At 37.4% G+C, this 22497-nt stretch overlaps 1 protein-coding gene across 1 annotated transcript; it reads right to left on the bottom strand.

The window, feature by feature from the left end:
• Window positions 1–20076: 20076 nt before the first annotated feature.
• LOC137713984 (late embryogenesis abundant protein At1g64065-like) lies at window positions 20077–21631 on the bottom strand. Its single transcript, XM_068453345.1, has one exon. The coding sequence runs from the start codon at window positions 21612–21614 to the stop codon at window positions 20880–20882; it is 735 nt and encodes a 244-aa protein (XP_068309446.1). The 5' UTR covers window positions 21615–21631; the 3' UTR covers window positions 20077–20879.
• Window positions 21632–22497: the final 866 nt, after the last annotated feature.

Genomic DNA, 22497 nt, shown 5'->3' with positions numbered 1-22497 from the left:
AGTTGATTTCGAGTAGGAGGAAGAGAGAGTGCAGAGAGAGAGAGCTGAGGTGAGATGGTCTGAGATCGAAGGTTTGTGTGTGGGGTTGTCTCGGTGGAGGAGAGAGTGCAGAGAGAAAGAAACAGAGTTGAGAGTTTTCGAGAGAGTTCAAGAGTGTAGAGGGAAAATATGACACAAGGATAAGGGAAATGGGGTGTGGGCCCCAAGGCCACACAAAATCCTCACATAAAAATAATAATATTAAATAAAATATCATAATAATAATATAGTATTATACCCTTTTTGGTCATTTCACATAGTCACAACTGTTTTACATAGAAGTTTACCAAACACTATCATACTGGTTTTGTTTTTTTTTTTTTTCCAAAAACACTTTTACAAAAAAGTTTACCAAACACTCTGCTGCTTTATTTCACAACTGCTTATTCTCACAGCACAACAGAAGCAGCTTTTTTTAAAAGCACATCAATACCAAACTAGCTCTTCATATAAAATATCATCGTAATCTAGAATAACCTCATGCGTTGGAATAGATGAGTAAGCAATGGTCGGATTTAGACTAGGGTTACTAGTTTGTGTCGTTTTCCTCTTCCGAGGTTACAAATCCTTTGAACCATAAGGCCTGCCACGCTTCAAGGTAGGAGCAGGTGATTAGCTAGCAACCAATGTACCTTACCATGTGGGAGGTATGCTCGCCCTACCCTCGGGGACGATTCGGCCAACCACGGTGATGTTACGGCGTACATTCGGTACGTCTATCTTGGCAGGTGCATTTGCAAGGGGTATATGTGATCTCGTCATCTTTGTAGCTGGGCAATGCTTTGAAGATCTAGAATACGTTGCACTTCAGTTTCAGACAAAGGTGTGTGAGGATCTAGTGGGAGTAATCCACGATAATTCGCAACGTTTTACAGGAACATTAGTGATCTTATTTCCCCCTAACGATGGGAAGACCGTCTTATTAAAGTGACAATTCGTAAAATGTGCGGTCAAGAGATCTCTTATCAAGGGCTCTAAGTAGCGTATAATTGATGGCGAATCATAACCGACATAAATTCCCATTTTTCTCTGAGGACCTATTGTGGTACGTAGTGGCGGCACAATTGGCACATAGATTGCGCACCCAAACACACGTAAATGCGAGACGTCAGGCTCGTATCCAGTAACCAACTGTAACAGTGAATGAGGTTGGGTATTGATGGGCCTCAGGCGGGCTAACATAGCTGTGTGCAATATTGCATAGCCCTATTGTTTGAAGGCGCTTTATGAAAGCTTTTGCCAGGGTGTTTTGGTTGTGATCATGGGGTACAGGATGTTCAACTTCAATCCCAATAGACATGCAATAATCATCAAAGGTCTGTGACGTAAACTTTCCAACATTATCCGGTCGAATCGACTTGATCGGATAATCAGGGTGTTGAGCCCTAAGCTTAATAATTTGTGCTAGGAGTTTCTGATAAGCTTATATTTATATATATTTTATATCAAATTCACCTGTCTTTTCTTAGTTAGTTCCTTATATTTTTGAGTTATTTACTTTGTTTTTGTGTTTTGTAGGATTTGTCAAGTAAAGAAAAGAAAAATAACACAAGTGGAATTTTAAGTAACAAATTCGTCAAAACTGCCTATGCAGGTCAGCTGACTTTGGAAGCAAGTGTCGGACATCTCAGAATAAATTAGAGAATGAGCCTTATATGCTTGGAAAGCTACGGATGTCTATTTTCTGGAGCACTTTGCGGATTGTTAATATCATTTTTTTAGACCGTTTTAACACTGAAAGGTTCCCAAGAGGCTGAGCAGTTTGTAACTGACAAGAAAACATTGAAAGCAATAAATCCAATAAATCTAGTAGCCAAAACTGATGCAATCAAGAACAAACCAGCTGACACCTATTCAAATATCAGAGGAAATGGAATTAAAGATGAGGATTAAGAGGGAGTAATTGGCATAAAGGCTACCCAAGGAGTTACAATTGTTTTACATTTCCTCTCACTTATTGTCATCACTAAATGACTATTAGTGGGTGAGTTAAGGAGAAGAAAATGATGCAGCAAGAATTGGTTTAAAAGTAGCATTGGGGAAGGAAGGAAAGATGAGAGCCTTAGTCGATTTCTTTCGGTTCTATTTTCTCAAACTCATGTCTATCTTTTGTTTTAACTTAAGGATTGTGTAACTAAATTTTTAGTAGTTAGGGGATGTTTGAAGCCCCGAATATGATTGCAAGTTTGTTATGACATTTCGTTTGAATTACTTTTATAATGGATGAAAATTGGTTCACTACTTATCCCATTGACGAATTCTTTATGTGTTTTCTACGGATGCATACTTAGTAAGCATATCTAGGATTCTAATGCTATGAATATGTGTGTGCCTGCCCTTGTCAAATAAGGACCTACATATGTTCTAGAGTAGTACTGGTTAATTGCGATTAACATGTGAACCAATTTCTAGGATAAGTAAGACAACACTAGTACTTACGATGCCTTGTGATGACTCAAATTCTTTTCGTTCTTAATGATTTTTACTTGTTAAATTTATGAACACACCATTCTAGATTGCATGTTAGGGACTAAGTTAAGTTGAAAACGCCATTCTCTTAACATACTACATAAGAAAGAGTAATAGGTTGAGTTCTAACATTGAGCCAACTTGAGCATCTTCATCTGAAAATGAAAGGAATTTGAATGAAACATAACATTTTTGCATGATTATTTCGTGGTGGATACCAATTCGCCTAACTCGTTTTTCTTAATTTGCGAACTACTTAAAATCTGTTTTTGTCCTGTTTTTGTTCGATTTAATTTAAATAGAAAATCAACTCCAAAAATTCCAAAAATTTGTCTGAGTGTAGCTTTGTGTGTCTAGTATCTGCATATAAAATTTCGTTGACTTTAGATAAGTGTAAGTCGGTCTAATAATTATTTTTCGGTGGCTGGCCAGTAGGGACAGCAGCCCAGTTTTTGTGACATTTTAAGTAGTTAGATAAAACAATCTTCTACGGGAAAGACCCTTATTTTCATATGCTACAATTGACAAATATTAGTGTTAATAAGGAAAATCAATAGGACATTTGTGTGCTACTTTGTGGTGTGCTTTTAATTCTATCAGTTTCGCAAATGTAGCATTGCGTGTGGACAATAAGCAAACATGTGACCATCGTGTTGATGCATCAACCAACACCATAAAGTATCTAAATGGTTCGCACATTGGTTAGATAGGTCCACAAATATCCCCTTGAATCATCTGAAGAAAGTTAAGGGGGTCGTGAATAATCTTTGTAATGGAAGGTTGAATGTTCAACTTCACCAACAAACATGCTTTGCAAAGCAGATGGCCAGGATAAGATTTCAAGTGATGCCCATGAGATGCTTTGAGTATACGGCGCATCATATCTCTTCCGGGGTGTCCCATTCAATCATGCCAAAGTAGCAAAGTGTCTTGGAACCCAACACTAGGGTTGGCCACATGGTGTGTCTCGACGGCTCGAATAGTTGTTATGTACAACCCACTTGGGAAATGTTCCAATTTCTCATGAATATGCTTTTGGCCATATTCATAAGAAGTGATACAAAGAAATTCAAAGTCATTCTCTTCAGTGGTTTCAACATGATATTGATTATCTTGATTATCTCTAAAATTCAGCAACGTTATTCTGGAATGGGGAGAATAGAGTGCCTCTTTAATGGTTAATTCAGTACCATTGGACAACATTATACGAGCTTTTCTGTATCCTTCTATCAGGTTGGATGGACCTGAGAGGGTTGTCAGAGGTGCATTATTAGGTATTAAGTTAGTAAAATAGTATTTCTCATGCAATATGGTGTGCGTAGTTGCACTATTAGCTAGACAACTAACTTCCCCACTAATCATACCTAGAAATAAATTAATTGAATCGGTCACATGCATAAATATAATTGCATTCATTCAATTAATCAAATCGAGAAATAATATTCAAAGTTCAAAACAAAACAAATAATTCCAAAAACTTAGAAAAATTGTTCAAAATTAAACCATAAACCTAGAAATTACGCCGGGGGGGGGGGGGGGTGTGTTCGGCCACTCATAGGGTTAAACACCCTAAAACCATGTCTAAAATTTATTCTTCCATAGAAGTAGATGCCTCCTGAAAATCTAAAACCCCTAGAGATGTAATAGCAAATTCGGGGATTGCTACATGTGCAAAGTTGGACTCACAACGTGAATGATACTTGGCAATAGCCTCGGGGGTAGCTCAACATACGTGTGGCCAATGATCTTTTGATCCACAACGGTAACGTATGTCCAATTCAGTGGAATCTGATTGAATGGTAGCTTTTCCCTTATTCTTGAAATTTGGGGCCTTCAGGGGAAGAGGTTAGCGCTTCTAGGTCAAATTTCCTCCCTTGGATAGGCCTATGTTCGGTGGACCTTGGGCCCGTGGTGGGGATTGTCGCCCATTCCCACAGCCACGATGGGATCTTCATCGATTATGGCTGCTATAATTTGTCACGTCTGCTTTAGGCGCATCGTTCTAACCAGTAGGTTGAGCTTGATGATTCTTCATCAAAAGATGGTTCTGCTTTTTAGCGAGAAGTAGAACATATATCAAATCCGAAAATTTGGTGAACTTCTGTGCCCTATATTGTTGCTGAAGGACAATATTGGTGGCGTTGAAGGTCGAATAGGTCTTCTCCAAGAGATCCTATTCGGTTAAGTCTTTGTTACAAAACTTAAGAAGTGATCGGATTCTACAAACTTCAGAGTTGTATTCATTCACAGACTTAAAGTCTTTGAATTGTAAATGTTGCCAGTCGTGTCTTGCTTCATGCAAAAAGACGTCTTTATGGTGATCAAAGCGAGCCACCAGTGCTAGCCAGAGGGTACGAGGATCCTCCTCTGCGAGGTACTCGGTCTGCAATGTATCATGAATGTGTCTTCGGATGAAGATCATAGCAGTAGCTTTCTGAGCTTAGTTGATGGGTGCATTGTCGATTGGTTCCTCGATGGTAGCTCTAAGACTCTTTGCAGCAAGATAGAGTTTCACGTCTTGAACCCACTTTAGGTAGTTTCTTCCAGAGACTTCCTGAGCGGTGAAATCAAGCTTGTTCAAGTTCAACATGTCCCTAAACAGAGGGTACACACAAAACGTGGTTAGTCATATGGAAAGCTATAGACATACATTGTAGAACATTCGGGTTCTATAGACAACTAGTTTAATTTATGCATGAAAGCTACAGATTTCATGTGGTAAGTTTTGAATGAAACTTCGGGTTTTAAAGGCACTAAATTTGAAACTACAGGTTCGATTTAGTTTATGAACGTTTAGTTCATATATAGGGATACATGCAATAGCACAAAATATAATATGCAATAAAGTGTAGTAGATTTTTGGATTGCTTCAGGAACCCAAGTGTGAGTGCTTTGAGACTACGAAAGATAGGCAACGGTTCAAAGAGACGAAATAATTTATTGAATCATTAATTACCAAAAAGTGAGCTTCAGGCCAATAATTTTGGATTAATTGTAAGATTGGTGGACTGCTGGTCACTTTAATTAATTCAATAGATTGATATCATTCGGGTTCGATCGTAGTAGCAAAAATAATTAGAACATTTGGATTAAAATTATTTAAAATGCCAAAAATTAGCATTGGATTCAAAAAACCATAGCCCAAACATGGTGGCAATAGGTGTCATGAGTAGGGCAAGGCCCTATTGGGTTTGATGGGCTTGGGTGGCTACTAGAAGCAGTCCAAATCATAGCTGCAGGCCACAAGCTAATCTAGGTAAGCCCAGCCGTGAAGGTTGGCTTGCTGGGCAGGGTCAGACACTCGGGGGTAGCCCAAAGGCTTGCGGGTGTGTAAGAAAACCCCAACCGCAACTGGGTTTCGAACTTGGGCTGCAGAGACAAGCCTAGCCGCATATGCTGGCTGATGGCGTGGGTCGTGGCTAAGGCTAAGCCCAGCAACAAAGCTACTGGCGTGGGTCGAGATTAGGAACAGGTCTAGCAAGCCAGGAAGGCTACTGTAGACGGGCCAGGGCTTCAGGCTTGTGTCAGGGATAGACCTAGCATGATTTTAGCATGCGAGTTGGGTCAGGTTTGGACTTAGGCTTTAGGCCCGTGTGGTAGCCAACCCAGGCCGATGCCTAGTTGAATTCCGAGAGAAGCAGCAAGCCAGAGGGCTGGGTGTAAGGTCCAAGGCATCAAAGATGCCGTCCCAAGGTATGTCGCCACACGGCTGGGCTTTACGCCAGCACGGTGTCGTAAAAATCCTAAATTTTTTTTTTTTTCAAATTTAAAGGGTTAAAAACCCGAATTGCTTCTAAATTTATTTCAATTCTTTGACTCACAATTCCACATAGCATATATGCGTAATACATGAACAGTTATATATATTGACAAAATATATGAACATATATATGATATGTATAATTGGAAGGAAAATATAAATATATGGGGTTCATGCATCATGGAGAATGTTTTCATGCATCAGGGTTTTTTCAAACATCTTAATCTATTTAAGAAGAACCTGATTGGCAGAAAAGGATTGAAAGCCTTTGAACTTATAGAAGATAGCCTCCTTATACGATTCATCAGTTCCTTAGTTTCTGGCAAGAGCGTGCTGATAACGTATTGTAGGTCTATTTGATTGAACTGTATAAAGGACAGAGAGGGAGAGGGGTTGGCGGTAACAAGAGAGAAAGGGAGAGATTTAATTCTAAGGTGTGTGTTATATCACTCTCTTATGCCTTTATTTAGAGTAGTAGGATAAGTAGAATCCTTACCCTTTTAGGATTACATCTCTTAATAGGTAATCAATTCCTAATAGGAATAAACTAGATACTCCTAGATATACTAGGATTTACACAATCACATTCCTAATCCGATAGGACCGCAACATTTTCATTATTTAAAATGTATTTTAAAAATAATTATAAAAAGTAAATAATATAATAAATAATAGTTTAATTTTGACATGTCGGGTGAAGAACAAAATTCATAAAAGGTCACAATGCCACATAAGCTTTCAAATTTAAATTTCATGTTTAAAATCTGCAGAGGATCCTCTCCAGACCCTCATTACGAGGGATCATGGGGATCCTCAAATCGTGTCGGTTCATCGTATATCGTGTGACCAGTTTTCGTCAAGTACTATTCATATTTAATTTAAAGTAAAAGTTTTTAAAATGATTTCTGGTCGCACAATGTACGATAAATGGACACGATTTGAGGATCCTCATTCGTTTTAAATTTGATATCTCAGCAAATATAACTAATGCAAAATTTAGTCATTTGCTTAGTTGAAGATGAATGCAAACAAACTGCAGTGAAATACTATATCCATTAGATAATACTTAGCAACTTACAAGGAACATGTCACCGTTACATGGTGGCTCAATCTAATAATACATAGCTATGTAGATAAAAATTTACACTTGATAATGTATTATTAAATACAAGACAGCAAGTAGCAATGAACCCATTTCATATAAATCTATCTCTCTATGAAGATACAAGATATCAATCTTCTCGCTTGATTAGTGATTGCAAGTAAAAGTCCCAAGAAGTACTTCTACTACCGTACATAACCTTTCTAGCTAGCTAGTTACTCACATGCATGAATTTTAGCACAGTGTAAGAATAGTCTGACCTTTCAAAATAGAAGAAGATAAAGTCGATCATATTCGTCTTCAATAGTAAGTTTCTCATCTCTTACAAAAATGATATGTTCAACTTACAAGGTCTAAGTTCTGTGAGAGCAGTGACCACTATTTATGTTGAAACAATCCTAGTGATTTTCCTATTCAAATCAGTGTAGGAAACTAACACACAATTCCAATCAAATTACCAGTGCTTAGAATAAGAATTTAATTAAAGATTCAATCCTAATTTGATTAGGACAACTTTAAAGTCTTCAACAAAACCTTTTCATATCAGTTTGAAATATTATGATCGGTTTCTAACTCTCACTATTATACTCACATTCTAGCACACACTAAGACACAAATAACCTATCCACGTAGATAGCATATGTACTTATTGCTATAACACACACGAACTGTAGTGAAATTAAAAAGAAAAAACAAGAAAAACTATTGATGAGAACTAATGCCACTTTTGCAGGTAACGCGATTGCACTTAGCCTATGTAACTGATGTGAAATATTCTAACACTCAAATTAAAACCCTATGATTGTAGTATATGAAAGTAGGGATCGTTTAAGGTCAGGGATTAGAAGGGATGCTAATCTACTCTAAACTGACTTAAAAACACAAAACAAAACTTAAAAACAATTAACTAGACTTATATGACTCAAAACAAACTAAAAAGACTCAAAACACACAAACTAAGTTAAATAGACTCGCAACAGACTCTAAGTAGTTATTTGGACGAATTTTAGACTATTAAGACTCAAAACACTAAATTGGACAGATTTGAACACGTTTCTAACTAATCTAACACACTTAATTAAAGGGGAGATTGATTTGGACGAAATTAAAGTAAAAACAAACAGATTTAAAGACTTAAACAACTTTGGATGAAATTAGGGAAAAATATGGGTGATAAGCTAGCTAGAGGGTCCTTCTCCACACATGACACACTTGCATACAAATTGATTTCCAGTTGCTTTTCCAATAAACCATGAACCTCAACACCCCAGATTAACCGTGAACATCACTAATTAACCCTCAGATTTTCCTTAAGTCATTGAATTGGATGGAATACGCATCGGCAACCAAATTATTCTTCAATAGCTCCCTACATGAACAACATAATAGAGATACAATCAAAGATCATTAAGCTTTGTGAAAATCATAAGCATTGACAAGGCATTCGTAACTATGAACAACATGATACTCCTGCCAGGAATGTACTTAACACGATTGTGACTAGCAACCTCCACTACTTATAAATATAAGTTCATAACGATTAGGTGAAACTCACTTATATTTTAGCATCAAATTCATGCATGCAAACTAAGCGAGCCCTCTTAATCAACACACAAGAATAAGTTCTTAATCAAAAAGTTAAGTAAATTATATTCACGATTTATGAAATCACAACTGAAAGTAATCAATTCATATTGCAAATATAATCATGGTTTCAAAGTCTCCTCTAGCTAAAACAAGTTTAGCTCCTCATGTTCGCAAAACAAAGATAATTAAACTTAAACATTAAAAACAAAGATAGAATACACCTAGAAACACTCCAGGTGGCTCCTCCTTCCTTCCTTGCTGCGCACAATGGGGATTTGTGTGAATTTAGGCTCTTGAGGTGTGGTGGATGGTGTGGTGTGAATTTGTGGTAGAGGGTGGTGGTTTATGAGTGTTGTGGCATCATGTATTTATAGGGTGAAGGGAAGGCACGAATTTGGGCTGAAAAGGAGAGGAATTAGGACTCCAAATCACCAAAGAACAAGGATACTTTCAATCAGAGTCCAAGGAGGACAATGAATGGTCCTTGTGGCAGATTCTAGAACTTCTAGAAGGGTTACATGTGGCATACACTTAATGCACGAAAATAGGGCTTCTAGAACTTGATATTTAGGTGATTTAATGTGAAAATGAGTCCTCTTTGAAGTTGGAATTAAGGTAGGAAAAGATTAGGATAGGATAAGATAAGATAAGGTTGGATAAGGTTGGATAAGATAAGGAAATTTGGATAAGGTTCCTTATTTCTTGCTCTTTCCTTATCTTCTTTGCATTTGGACTTCTTTCTCCAGATTTTTAGCCTTTCCTAGCATCTCTTGACTTCAATTTCGTCCATCCACATTGCTCCATAGTTAAGCTATCCAATCCATGCCCAAAATTGCTCCAAATAGCCTCAAAATGCACTTTCTTGCTCCTTTTGCCATTAGGACCAGAAAACATATGAAAATAGCTTAAAAGACTAAAATAGATAGTAATTAAGTAACTAAATGCAAGGAAACAATATAACTAAATAGCATAAATATGCTCCTATCAGTAACAAGCTTTTGTTGTTGTGTAGATTTTATTAACAGAGTCAGCTAGCACAAGGGAAGGACACCTCAAAAAGTGAGTCCACAACCAAGCAAAAACTCAATTCCACATAAACAAATTACAATGAAATAGGCACGTAAGAGGCAAGGCAACCCACAACAACACATAAACAAAAAAAACTCTAAAACTATAAAAGGGAAGCAGCTACCACTACCAAGTCAGTCGCACCATCATCACAAAGTTGCACCTAGAAGAAGGACCAACGAAAAAAATGAATGAATGAAAAATGGAGGTAGACAAGCCACCCACGCTGTGAGTACTCTCATAGTCCTACCAAATAATGCTAATTGCACTTTAAAAGCTACCAACCACCAAAATGTCCTGTCGGAGAATCTTCGACGAGGCACCTGATGAGCTGAATAGCAGGCGTAGGTGTGTGAGGACTCGCGGTGAAGAACAGATTTTGGTGATCGGTAGAAGGCATAAATTCTAGATCTAAGACAAGCTCAGAGCTAACTGAGACAAAGTTCAGAAGGCACTCAGACATACGTTTTGAGAAGCGGCAGCCGAAAGTAAAAGCCAAAATAAAGAGAAAAAAAAAAGAAAGGCCTGGGGAAAGAGAAAAGCATGCTGAAATATTTTGGTTGCCACCAACCCCAACGAAAAGGAGAGGTTAGCGGCTGGAAAAGGAAAAAGTTTAGGGTGGTTTTCTAAGAGAGAGAGTGGGAGAGAGTTTTACGCAACAAGCCTTTTAAACCAAGGTGACCTTACAACACAAATGAACTTCAATCTAACGTAGTATAATTATTGTCCCATCCTTTGAGTAAAATTGTTTGTAGCTGACGTTCTTTGAATTTTTTTTCCTTGTACAAATTTACAATAATATTTGATGGTTTTCCCAATTTTCAGGTAGTGACTCATGCACATTTGTAAGTTAGTACAACTTTTTTGGTCTCACCCATTATTCTAAGGTCTGACTTTGCACATCTGTAGTCACTTTCTGTCGTATGGTTAATTTGACTAGTATTAACTTTCATTGGATATTAACCAAAGATTGCACGAAACACTTTATGTAACAGCCCGTCCCTAAAAATTATGGTTTTTATAATTTTAATACGCGGAATTACGAAAATGCCCTAGGGGCAAAGCGTAATTTTCGAGGACATATGTGATTCTTGTATATTTTGTCGTGTTTCTTGACATATTTGGATAGATCTCGGCCTTACGGACATGTAGGCACAAACCATTCGCGATTTGGAGTTATAAGGAAGGAGTTATTAACGTCCAAAGTTAGGGGTATTATTGTAAATTTGGTCCTCACTAGAATGCTCCAGATTTTGTGGAATAATCAGATGGTGCCACGTGTGTGGCTGAGATGGAAGAAAAGAAAAGAGAATGAAAGATGGACGGCTGCGATGAAAAGGAATGAAGAGAAAAGGAGGAAAGGAAGGAAGAAGGTGACCAATGGGGGAGAAAAGAAATGAGGGGAAAGGAGAGGAAGGGGGAGCGGGGGATCACTGACTTGCAAACTAGTAACCCGACCCAGTCGGTTTTCTTGTCATTTTCGACGGGTTTTAGCCCATTTTTCGGTGAATCACATCAAACCAACCCTTGTAAAACTCACCATGATCTTCCCTCTTCCTATTACACCCCAAAAATCAAGAGATTTGGCTTTGAAAATGGGAGAACCCGCACGATGGGGTGCGGTGGTTTTGGGTTCGATCCACCTAAATCTGAAGCTAACCACATCCATCTCCACCACCTTTAGGCTTCCCTTGAGGTTTGGAACAAAGGGCAAACAAGTTTTGGGGTGTCGAAGTTGGTTTGAGGTCGAATTGAACACACCTAAATTCAAGGGTTTCCGTACGATTTGAGATAAATTGGGACTTTCTAGGCCAAATTGGCCTTAGTCACAAGTATGAAAGTTGCTCCATTCATTAAGATCTTCATTCCTATAAATTTTGGTAATTTTTAGAAATAGTTGAATGTTTCAACGAGTCAGGGCGACCGACCGCCACCCGTGGCAGCGCGTGGCTAGAGGACTGACGATGTCGTTCTAAGTCCTATTAGATGCTTTGAATTCATAGTTGATGTCCTTATGATGTGAATGGATTATTGTGAATCTAGTTTGATTAAGGTACGTTACTTGGTAAAAATATGAATCAACGATCCGATCGTTGGATCGTCACCAAACTTTAATATGTTTAGTACATAATATTAGAGGATCATAAGAACTTATTGACTTATTGATCGGGAATCCGACGTATGGATCTTCCCGAATTGGATTTGTATGTTTATAAGATAAAACGTTAACCGCCACTTGAAATTTCAATTGGCGGAGATCCAGTCGTTGGATCGTAATGAAAATTTAGTATGTTGTTCTAGAAGCTTAATGTGAATCTTGGGAAGTTACGGATCAGAAATCTGATATTCGGATATTCTGGATTGAGTTACGTAGGGTTGTGGACCCTACCGTCGATCTTTGACCGACGGTTGACTTTTAGTCAATTGGTCTCAAATCATTCTACAACGTCCTTAGGGGTGTGTTTTACGTGTTCTATTGATAAGGATTCTAAGGTGTGGTTTAATAATTGTTCTAGGCACTGATTGTTCGTGACGTCTCGATATTTATGTTAGGGAGTCGTAGCGCGGACTCTAGGTGAGTGGGCCTTTGGTTTTTTGTATATATATATGTATATATGCTTTACATTTCCCAGAAATTGCTTTAAAAAGGGTTTTACATTCTTGAATATCACGTCAATTGCATTACACTTTGGTATATGCATTTAGTAGTTGCATATGTGTTGTGGATGTTGCGGACGCTCAGGTAAGTTCCATGTGAGTTATAGATTGTGGATGTGAGTTGCATGGTTATGATTACATTTGATGTATTTAGAGCTCGTAAACCTGCACCACGGTGTTAATGTTTCCGCACGTGGCTAGGGCACAATCCTTCATGTGATGTTCACCTCCCGCACCGCATGCTCAGCTTGGATCCAAGTTAGGTGCACAGTCTTGTCATACAGACTACTATAGATGGTTCCGACTCGTAGGTGACCCGTGATTATTCGCACAGTCTTCACGTGATCGTAGCACTTGAATGTACTTATTTACACCCAGTCATGTCGTACAGACCACTGTAGGTGGTTCCGACTCGTGTGTAGGGATAGTTGATGAGCTATAGGTTCAGCTGTATGGGCCACAATAGGTGGATCCGGCTGACATATTAGTTTTCATTGATTTTCTTCATCTGGTTTACTTATTTCATTATGTTGAGATATTTGGCATAGCATACATGTGGATTTTGCTATTCTGAGTATGGTTTCGATATAGATATGTATTCTATATTCTAGGAAACTATATGGGTTTTGCAGTGAGGGTTTATTATTATTTTTGGAAAGAGAAATGGTTTTTGAAAGCTTTGTTTTTGGCCCACTCACGTTTTCTATTTTGCATCCCTCCAGGTTCTTGTACCAAAGTTTCTGTATCGACGAGGATTCATGGCATATCCCAGTACAGGTGGCTTCCTATGATGGTATAATCATTATCTTACTTTATTGTACTTTACTTATGCTCTGTAATCACGTGTGAAATGGGTCCATGCCCACTCACCACGCACTCGTATACTTAGGCACTTTTAGGTTTAAATTGATTCACATTTTACACATCATCACACTTTATGGCTTTGTCACCTCCCAGGTGTCGGTCAGCACAGCTCGATTCGGAGTCCTAGTGGACATTCCGGATCAAGGTGTGACACTTTAAATGTGTTGAATTAAAAAAAAAAAATTTGTTACAAACACTCGTCGAACTACTATTTCAGCCTCATTAATGATTTTGCAGAGATGAATGCTTATAACTACAAAAGCTCAAAATCTCTTGTAAGATTTTTGATATCATATTGAAAGTAGTTGAACACAAGACCTCATGTGTAAACCTGAATTCTTTTAACCAAATAAATTATAAGCCACTTGCAAATTTGGTACTTTTCCATTCTTAGATGAAATTAAACACCAACCAAAAGCGTGTATTAATGTTGTAGTAAAATTTTCTGGTGGAATTCCAATGCTTTTCTCTAGGCACTTTGAAATTCATCAACTTAGAAGGCTATAATTTCACATTGAAAGATATAAAAGGCCATACGCTGGGGATTCATCAACTGAGAGCCATACGCTTGACATTTAATGTTGAAGCCAATCTTGCATGCAATAGCTGCGTGTGGTGCTTTAGAGACGGAGTTAGAAATTATTTCTAGTAGTGTTTTAGGGGCAACTTGAAAAACAACTAAGAAAATCTTATTATAATATAATTTATACCTAATATAATAATATGATGATTTTAGATGATGATGTATCACAATTCTAAGGTTACAAAAATTTCAATGTAGTGGTGGAAAGTGGCAAATTGATGGAAAAATATTAAACATGAGAGGCAAAAGAGGGGTTTTTTTGGTTTCAATGACAGAACAAGAGCATTTTTGCTCATATTATATTTGACATAGTGTAGAAGTAATATGAATGTATGCTTGATGTTAGACACATATTTCTTTAAAGATAACAAGTGTTTATATAATTGCAGTATGCAGCTTAACCATGAATTACTTGAGTGGGGGCAACTGCCCCTAGTGGGCCTTCATTTGCTCCGTCCATGTGGGGTGTGACTGCTTTCACAAAAAAATACACTAAAAAGTTGGAGAATTAGCTATAATAAACATATTTTGATATTTAGTTTGCAAAAATGATCATTTTTTTTCCCAGTAACGATAATATATTGATCATCTATTGACGACACAACGATAACTTAAAAACAACACAACTACAATTTAATTGATCATTTTATGATCAAATTTCAAAATGTATTCATTGTACCTAAAGCTCTCTTGGACGTAAGTGAGAGTTGAAGTAGTGGCATAATTCATGTAGCCTATTTAACCACTCAATTATTTATAAATGTCATTTGGGATTGCGAGTCAAAATTCTAGATGATCATATATATCATAGTATAGATTAGAAATAGTGTCCGCGCGTTGCTACGGGATTACAAACATGCGAGCATAATATATATAGGTATTTGAAGAATGATGAAGCTTGAATCAAAGGTGTATAAGGGCTTGTGAAAATGATGCATTCAAACAAAACTCTGAATGAAAGTAAAGGAATAGAAAGAGAAAAATATGACACATACCATTTGTTTGGTGTTAACCAAACTCATTCAAGAATGTCCATTAAACCGTAAACAACAATAGAAATTGAGGATCAGAAAGAATTAGACAAAATCACATATTTGAAATGAAAGATCAAAGCTGTCCAAATACCAAACTATTCATTAAAAAGACTGAAAATTTGAGAATTAGATGAGTAAATCAGTGAGTTTTGTAAAATCAAAACAAAAAAAACTTTTTTCTTCCGTCAAAATTTGATGTCATTGAATCAAACTGAAAGTATAGTAATGTTATTAGATTTTTTTTTACTTCAAAATTTGATGTCATTGTTTAGGAAACCACCTTTATATGTATGAACTTCATCCTATTACCGAATGGTTATTGGAAACGGTTTGAGTTATAAAACCTGACTCTTATCAATAGCTAGGATCAAATCCTGGGTAAGAAATTCTTCAAATCAAAGCAAAAAACCTAAAGATGGCTACTAAATTCAATAAAAATTAAAATATAATTACTCTTAGGCATGTTTTTTTTTTCAGGAATCATAAAAACTTGAAAATATCCTAAACAGACTCTTACACCTCAAGTATTCAACAGAGCTTGAATTTCTAAAGGAAAAACTTGAAATCATATAAGTAAGAGTTGTGTTCCCGTTGGCAGATAAAACCGAGAAAGGCAAAGCTTTTCAAAATTCTAATAACTTTACATATTATCAATTTCCCAACAAAATACATGGGTTCCAACACTAACAGCATAAAAACTTTTAAAATTGCAATCTAAACTAATGTTTTCTCTCTTCCTCTCCCTGTTCGTATTCCCTTTGTCACATAAAAGGCAGAAAGACAAAGCTTTCTAAAATTCCAATGACTCCTCTCATTTCTTCCCAAAAAATACAAATCCATTTTAATCCAACAATTATCATTGCATCCCCAAACTGGAAAAAAGCAGAAGGACAGAAAGTGTACCCAAAATATAACAGCAGCGTCACAGGTGCTAACAAATCTTAGATTTATTAACTGAGCAACCAAAAATACTCTTTTAGCCAAGAAAGCCCAATAAAGCACCACAACTGACAGCACAACGAAAGCATGTGTACGCGTGCGCGCATGTTATTTATGAATACTTAGATATACATAAATGTATAAAGAGAGCGAAATCGTCAGGGTTTTATCCAAATTAGCAAAAATCCAAAATAAAAATTGAAAGGCAACCATTGTAAAATACACCTTAGCTGAATAACATCTGTTCCACAGCGATCTGATGACAGGCCGCGACCAAACGGGCTGGAAATCGGCCAAAAATCCGGCCATAACCCAGAAATCTCATACGGCAAAAAAGACTAACACTGTGAATTCTTGGCCCCCTGATCGCAACTTTGGAAACCACTTTTGTGAGTCTCCTAAAAAAACCCTAGGTTTAAATAGATGTAGAACGGCTGTCAAAGCAGAGATCACAAAGAAAATCCACGAAATCAGGAACTCTTCCCACGAAACAAAGAATAGAATATCGGAGAGAATTAAGGATTTGAAAAAACAATGGGCAATACCAAAAGGGTAGAGCAGAAATCAAGAAAGCAAACCAACAGAGAAATGCTCTAATGGGGAATAAGACTCTCAAAGTTAAGAGAATAAAGATGGCGGACATGCGGACAACACGGGCAAAAACGTCTTTTTAGGGTACGAAGCAAGCCAAACAAAGGAAAACAAAAGATTGACCCAGGGGCAGTTCCGCCCTTTTACTATTTCTAAATAGTGCTAAAACTCAACTGAGTTTTAGTATATATAATATATAGGAGTCAAACTTGTCAAAAGTTAGGCAAAAAATGGTCCCCACTTACCAGTTTATCGAAGACAAACCAGGAGGATCTTTTCTATGAGGATCTTGGAGATCCTCTAATCATATATGTTCATCATACATTGTGCAATTAGAAATCAATTGTAAATTTTTGTTTTTAAAATTGAATATAAACAGTACCTGACAAAAATTGACTGCACGATATATATTAATGAATGTGATTGAAGAATCCCAAAATCCTCATAAAGAGAATCCGACGAGGATACTCTCTCGAAGACAAATGGCATCATTCAAGTCTTCAGGCCTTTGAACCAAAAAAAAAAAAAAAAAAAGTCTTCAGGCCATGTTTAGTGGACTGAGATCCTCTTCGGATCAGTCTCATGGGGATTTAGCAGATCAATTGAATGTAGACGCTGGTACAATAACAGCATATGTTTCTTCCTTCTCAGTTTTGTCTTCCCAAAAGTCCCACCCTTCACGGCCATGTCAACTCTCGCTCGCCTCCGAAGGCACAATCTTCGTTCAATTTCCCTCTTATGCTTTGTTTCGTTGCTAATTAATTAATGAAATTTCCAAAGTTTTGAAATTCTATGACTGGTTTGAGATTTTGAGTTTCCTTGGATTTTTCCGGCAACCAAACACTGCAAGTTATTGCTATGTCTGATTAGAATGGTGATTTTTTGTTATAGGATACGAGAACAAGTCCAATTGAAATCCGATTCCAAAGAAATCAATCGCATTCCGATCTCAGTAATCGCCATCTCTCTCACCACTCTTCAAGGTTCTTTCTCCCATCCTCTTTCCTTATGGTTGGGCTGCAGAAATTTGAGTATATAGAGCAAGAATTTGCAGACATGGGAAAGAGAAGGAGAAGAAAAGATAGCAGCATAAAAAGAGAGAAGGCCACCTAGCGTGAAACAAATTAAAACAAAAATAACTTTTGACCCTTGGATTTGTACCATGGGTTAATTGATCCGCAAGTTCCTCACGGAACTGATCAGGAGAGGGCCTCAGTTTTTCTTAGGGCTGGTTCGGGTTGGGATCCTGAACCGAAACCCCTAACCCGAATCCCAAACCAAAACATTTCGGGATGAGATTTTATATCCCAAAACCGAACCGAAACTATTCATTTCCTGAAATTCAGGATTCTCGAAAGTGTTTTGGGATTTTCGGGAAACTTCAGGATTGGGCCTTGAAGCCCAAAATGTTGGGCTTTTTAAACATTTTACAATTTTAAGCTCTTTAACAAGTAAGCCCACCCATTTTTCAGGAAAAAAAAAATTAACAATTGCAGGCTTGCAGCCCACTGCCCGCACAACCCACCTGTTTCAGTTTCACAATCACATAAATAAATTCAATTCAATCAAAGTTCACCACAATTTCATCTTATAATTTCAATTTTCATACCAAGCAAGCAACAACTAATAAGTTAAGCTTAAGTTCACAATTGTGTACCAAACTAGTTAATTAAAAGTGCATGCAACCAAAATGAAATAAGTTAAGTTTTACAAACCAAACTTCCGAATGAATTTGGATTAAGTTACAAACCAAAAGAAAAACATAGTTTATAAGCAAAAAAGTGCATGCAACCAAAATGAAGCTTAAGTAAGTTCATTCCCTTTTGCCCCTTCGGCCCCTTCCCCTTGTTGATGAATGACCCGTTGCCGTTGATGGTGGACCCCTTCCTCTTGTTGATAATTGAACCTTCCTTTGTGTTGGTGTAGATGCTCTTGAAATGGGTAGTCGCGGAGGTAGTGATGAGCGACGTTGAGCTTAAGGTGGTGGAGGAGGTGGCATTTCATAATAATATATTACAACCACAGTTCAGCATATATATAATATTCATATATCTCGTATACTGATCAAACACATATATATCACAACCATAAACTGATAGAGTGCACATTCCATAAACTGATCTATAAACACTTGTATATCAAACAAGTGCAGTAGGAAACTAACATGTTGCACAGTTGGCAATAAGAGAATAGGCTGAATAGCTACGGTGTGCTTTGATGAAAATGCTTTGATAAAACAGTAACAAATGTAGTAGGGAACTCACACTTGCTCTTAGATATTAGTTTCATTATATGATTGCCTATTATTATGCATAAAAACAATAGTTCATGTATGACACTGAAGATGTATGTTGGTTTTTTTCTTTTGAAAAAGATTTTAAAGTGGTGTTTTGGTTTTTTTTTTCTTTTAAAAAAAAAGATTTCAAAGTGGTTTTGTAGTGTTCAAACTTCAAACGGATTGAGAAATAACTTGTTTGTCATAAGAATAAAACTATTTTAGTTATAGTTTGGAATGAAATAACTCAATAAGCATGCAGAGCATAGTCAAATTTATGAAAAGGATATCCGATAGTTTCACAATTGTTTAGGCAAAACTGATTTTCCATATGTTGAGATAAATTTGGGTTTAAGGGTACTTAAAAACAGCGAGTACATAAAATAAAACAATATATGATGCAGCTTTTATCGCAAAGCCCTGCACTTACCCACCCTAATTTGAAACCCACAGTCCCTTAGATATCCTACATGCAGGTCCTAAACTTACCCACCCTAATTCGAAACCCACAGTCCTCAAACCCTTACACATTCGACAAAACCCCAATGAAAATCAAATTAATCAACATGAAATTTAACTTAAACACTAAAGAACAAAACCCTAGTGAAAATCAGAAACCCTTACCTGGATTTTAGGACTCGATTGGTGTCGGATTCGCTTCTTCCAGCGTCTGCGTCTCTGTGTATGTGGCCGGCTGGATGAGCGCCATTGAAGTGGACGGAGGACGGAAGGAGCAGCGTGAGTTGATGGAGGTGCGGAGCAGCGAGAGCACGAGCAACTTTGGGAGATTAAGTGTGAGACTGTGAGAGTGAGCGACTGAGAGACCACAAATGACCTAACTCCAAGGACGGTTGGATTAGATCTTAACCAATCCAACGGTCCAAGTAATTTCTAATTATAAATTAAAAATAAATATATATATATATATATATAATATTCGGTTCGGTTTGGGATTACCGAACGCTTTCAAAGATGTGGCCGAATCCCAAACTGAAACTTTCGGGATGGGTTCGGTTTCGGTTACTGAATTTTTAGGGAAATTCGGTTCTGGCATTTTTCGGTCAAATTTCGGGATGGGTTCGAGATGGTTCGGGAAAAAATTCCACCCCTAGTCCTTCTTTAGTTAGCGCTAAAAAGTTTGCCCTGACAATATTTTTTCAATCTCCAATATACACTAGTAGTTTATTGTATTTTGAGAGGAAAAACGAAGGCAACCTCCTTGCTTCAAACGAAATTTATACATTTTCGTGAAAAATATGGCCTGGAGACTTGGTGCGTATAATTAGACCAACATGTAATGTATAATTAGACAAACTTTTGTATATTTTCTGTAGTACATTTGGTGCGTATAACTAGACCAACATGTAATGTAAATTCTGGCATTATCAATTAACATAAAACTCTTTTTGATGATTGCCAATTATCATGGAAAGGCTACAACTTCCATACGACTGCTCTTTCTGCAGCTTGTGTTTCTATATTACTATTTGACAGAATTAATAAATTACAAAAGTATAACACATATATACTCACCTATAAGATTGAATCCGGATTTCCACTCCGGATTCTCTTTGTGAGGATCCTGGGTGATCCTAAGGATCCGTGAATCGTGTCTATTTATCATACATCGTACGGTTAGAAATTATTTATATTTTTTTTTTTTACATAAAATTGCACACAAACAGTACCTAACAAAAACTGACCGCACGATGTATGATAAACAGACACAGTTCAAAGATTCCTGGGATCCTCTTAAGGAGGATCCTGTTGGTATAAGATTAACTTGATCCAATTTTCAGCCGAAAAAAGTACAACAAAAATGAATCCTAATCATTAAAGACGAACCCTGCATTTGCAATCTTCTCCTTGAATCTTCCCGCTTGAAAAATTGTACCTATGAATCCTAATCATTAAAGACGAGCCCTCCGTTTGCAATATTCTCCTTGAATCTTCCCGCTTGAAAAATTGTAGCTCACGGTACAATTCAATTCAACCACTACATTTTTCTTGACCGTGGCGACTTTCACCGTACCCTGAATACTCGTATAAGTCGTCATGGTCAATTCCCCTGTAACCACCTCACTCATGAACCCCGGCACGCCCAAGATCTTCCCAGGAACAATATCCACCGTAACATTCATCCTCGACGTCCGCCTCGACTTTGCCACTCCCGCCGGAGTCCTCGCTTCGCCGACCTCCGTCCCCCTGTAGTAAACCATAGTGGTGGCATTGCTATACTTGAAAGATGCCACGTTAGGGTTCTTGATGGAGACATCCGCAAGAAGTGTTATATTAGTATCCGTACGTAGGGTTCCGTTGGAAAACTCCAGCCGTTGGACTGTGACCTCGTTCATCTTGATCTTCGGATCCTTTACGTGAAACATGGTGAATCCGAGGACTATGGCTGTTACAGCTATGATTAAGAACACGGCAGAGACACAGCCGCAACATTGTATGTATTTTCTTTGCCCGAGCTTTATGTGCAATGAGACGACTTGCTCTTCATCACTGCGGAGATGGTGTGAGTTTGCTGGGGCTAAAGGCTTGACTTGTTCTTTCGGAGAAGCCATGTTGACGAAGTTAAAAGACGCAAAAGTGGTGGCCGAAGATATATAATTGGAAATGGAAAGGGTGATGAGTTTCATGGAAATTGTGATTTTGTTCTTGTGGTGGTGTTTGATGGTGAAATGTTGGAAAATTTTAGAGTCTAGACGCGGTAGCACAAGTTGCACGGCTAGACTTTTGACTTTTGGGTTGTTTTCTTTTCCAAATGCTTTATTTTGAAATGGTTTGTGGAAGCTTCATTGAATGACGAATATATTGTGGTTCAAATATTAATTCTAATAGACAACATTAGGGAAATTGAGGCTGATATTGACATAACTTGTTAGGGGTTGAAAAAATGCTTACAATTTAGGTTTTGTGGGGTTAAACATTTGGTAGAAAAAAAAAAGTGGGAATGCTTTGTAAATGAGAAAAGTCACAATGTGAAAAGCTGAAACTGACATAAGACCTGAATTTCGCCTGGCCGAGAAACTTGAGTTCCTACTGAAAGTCTTTTCATTTTTATTATGGGTATGCTGGTATGGTGTGGAAAGCCACTTAATGCAACGAAGAATGTAGCCACTTAGTACTACAATTTGGTAGTATTTCTTTTCACTTAGAAGTGAGAGGTCTTAGGTTTGAATCTCGTGGATGGTGAATTCGATATCAAATTAGGTTGCCCATTTTGTGGCTTTGCCGAACCTCCCCCTCCTCTTAGTGTAAAAATATCGACGTACTTAAAAAATAAAAAATAAAAAAAGCAATGATCAATGCATTAAAAGGTGAATCGTTAAAAGGTAGAAGGCAAAAAAGGTGAATCATTCATAATCCTAAAATTACTTCTCCCTAACTAAGATTTTAAAATAAAACAATTGTTGTAGTCTATTTTATCTGACAAGGGAACAGGGGTTGGCGGCAAAGAGAGAGAGAGAGTAGAAAGAGATGTGTTTGTAGAATTATGTAGAGGAACGTGTGTGTTATTTC

Source organism: Pyrus communis, chromosome 13 (assembly GCF_963583255.1).
Source record: "Pyrus communis chromosome 13, drPyrComm1.1, whole genome shotgun sequence".
In the NCBI taxonomy this organism is placed as follows: Eukaryota; Viridiplantae; Streptophyta; class Magnoliopsida; order Rosales; family Rosaceae; genus Pyrus; species Pyrus communis.
Note: the sequence above shows the minus strand (reverse complement) of the source record. Positions and strands in the feature narration are given on the sequence as shown.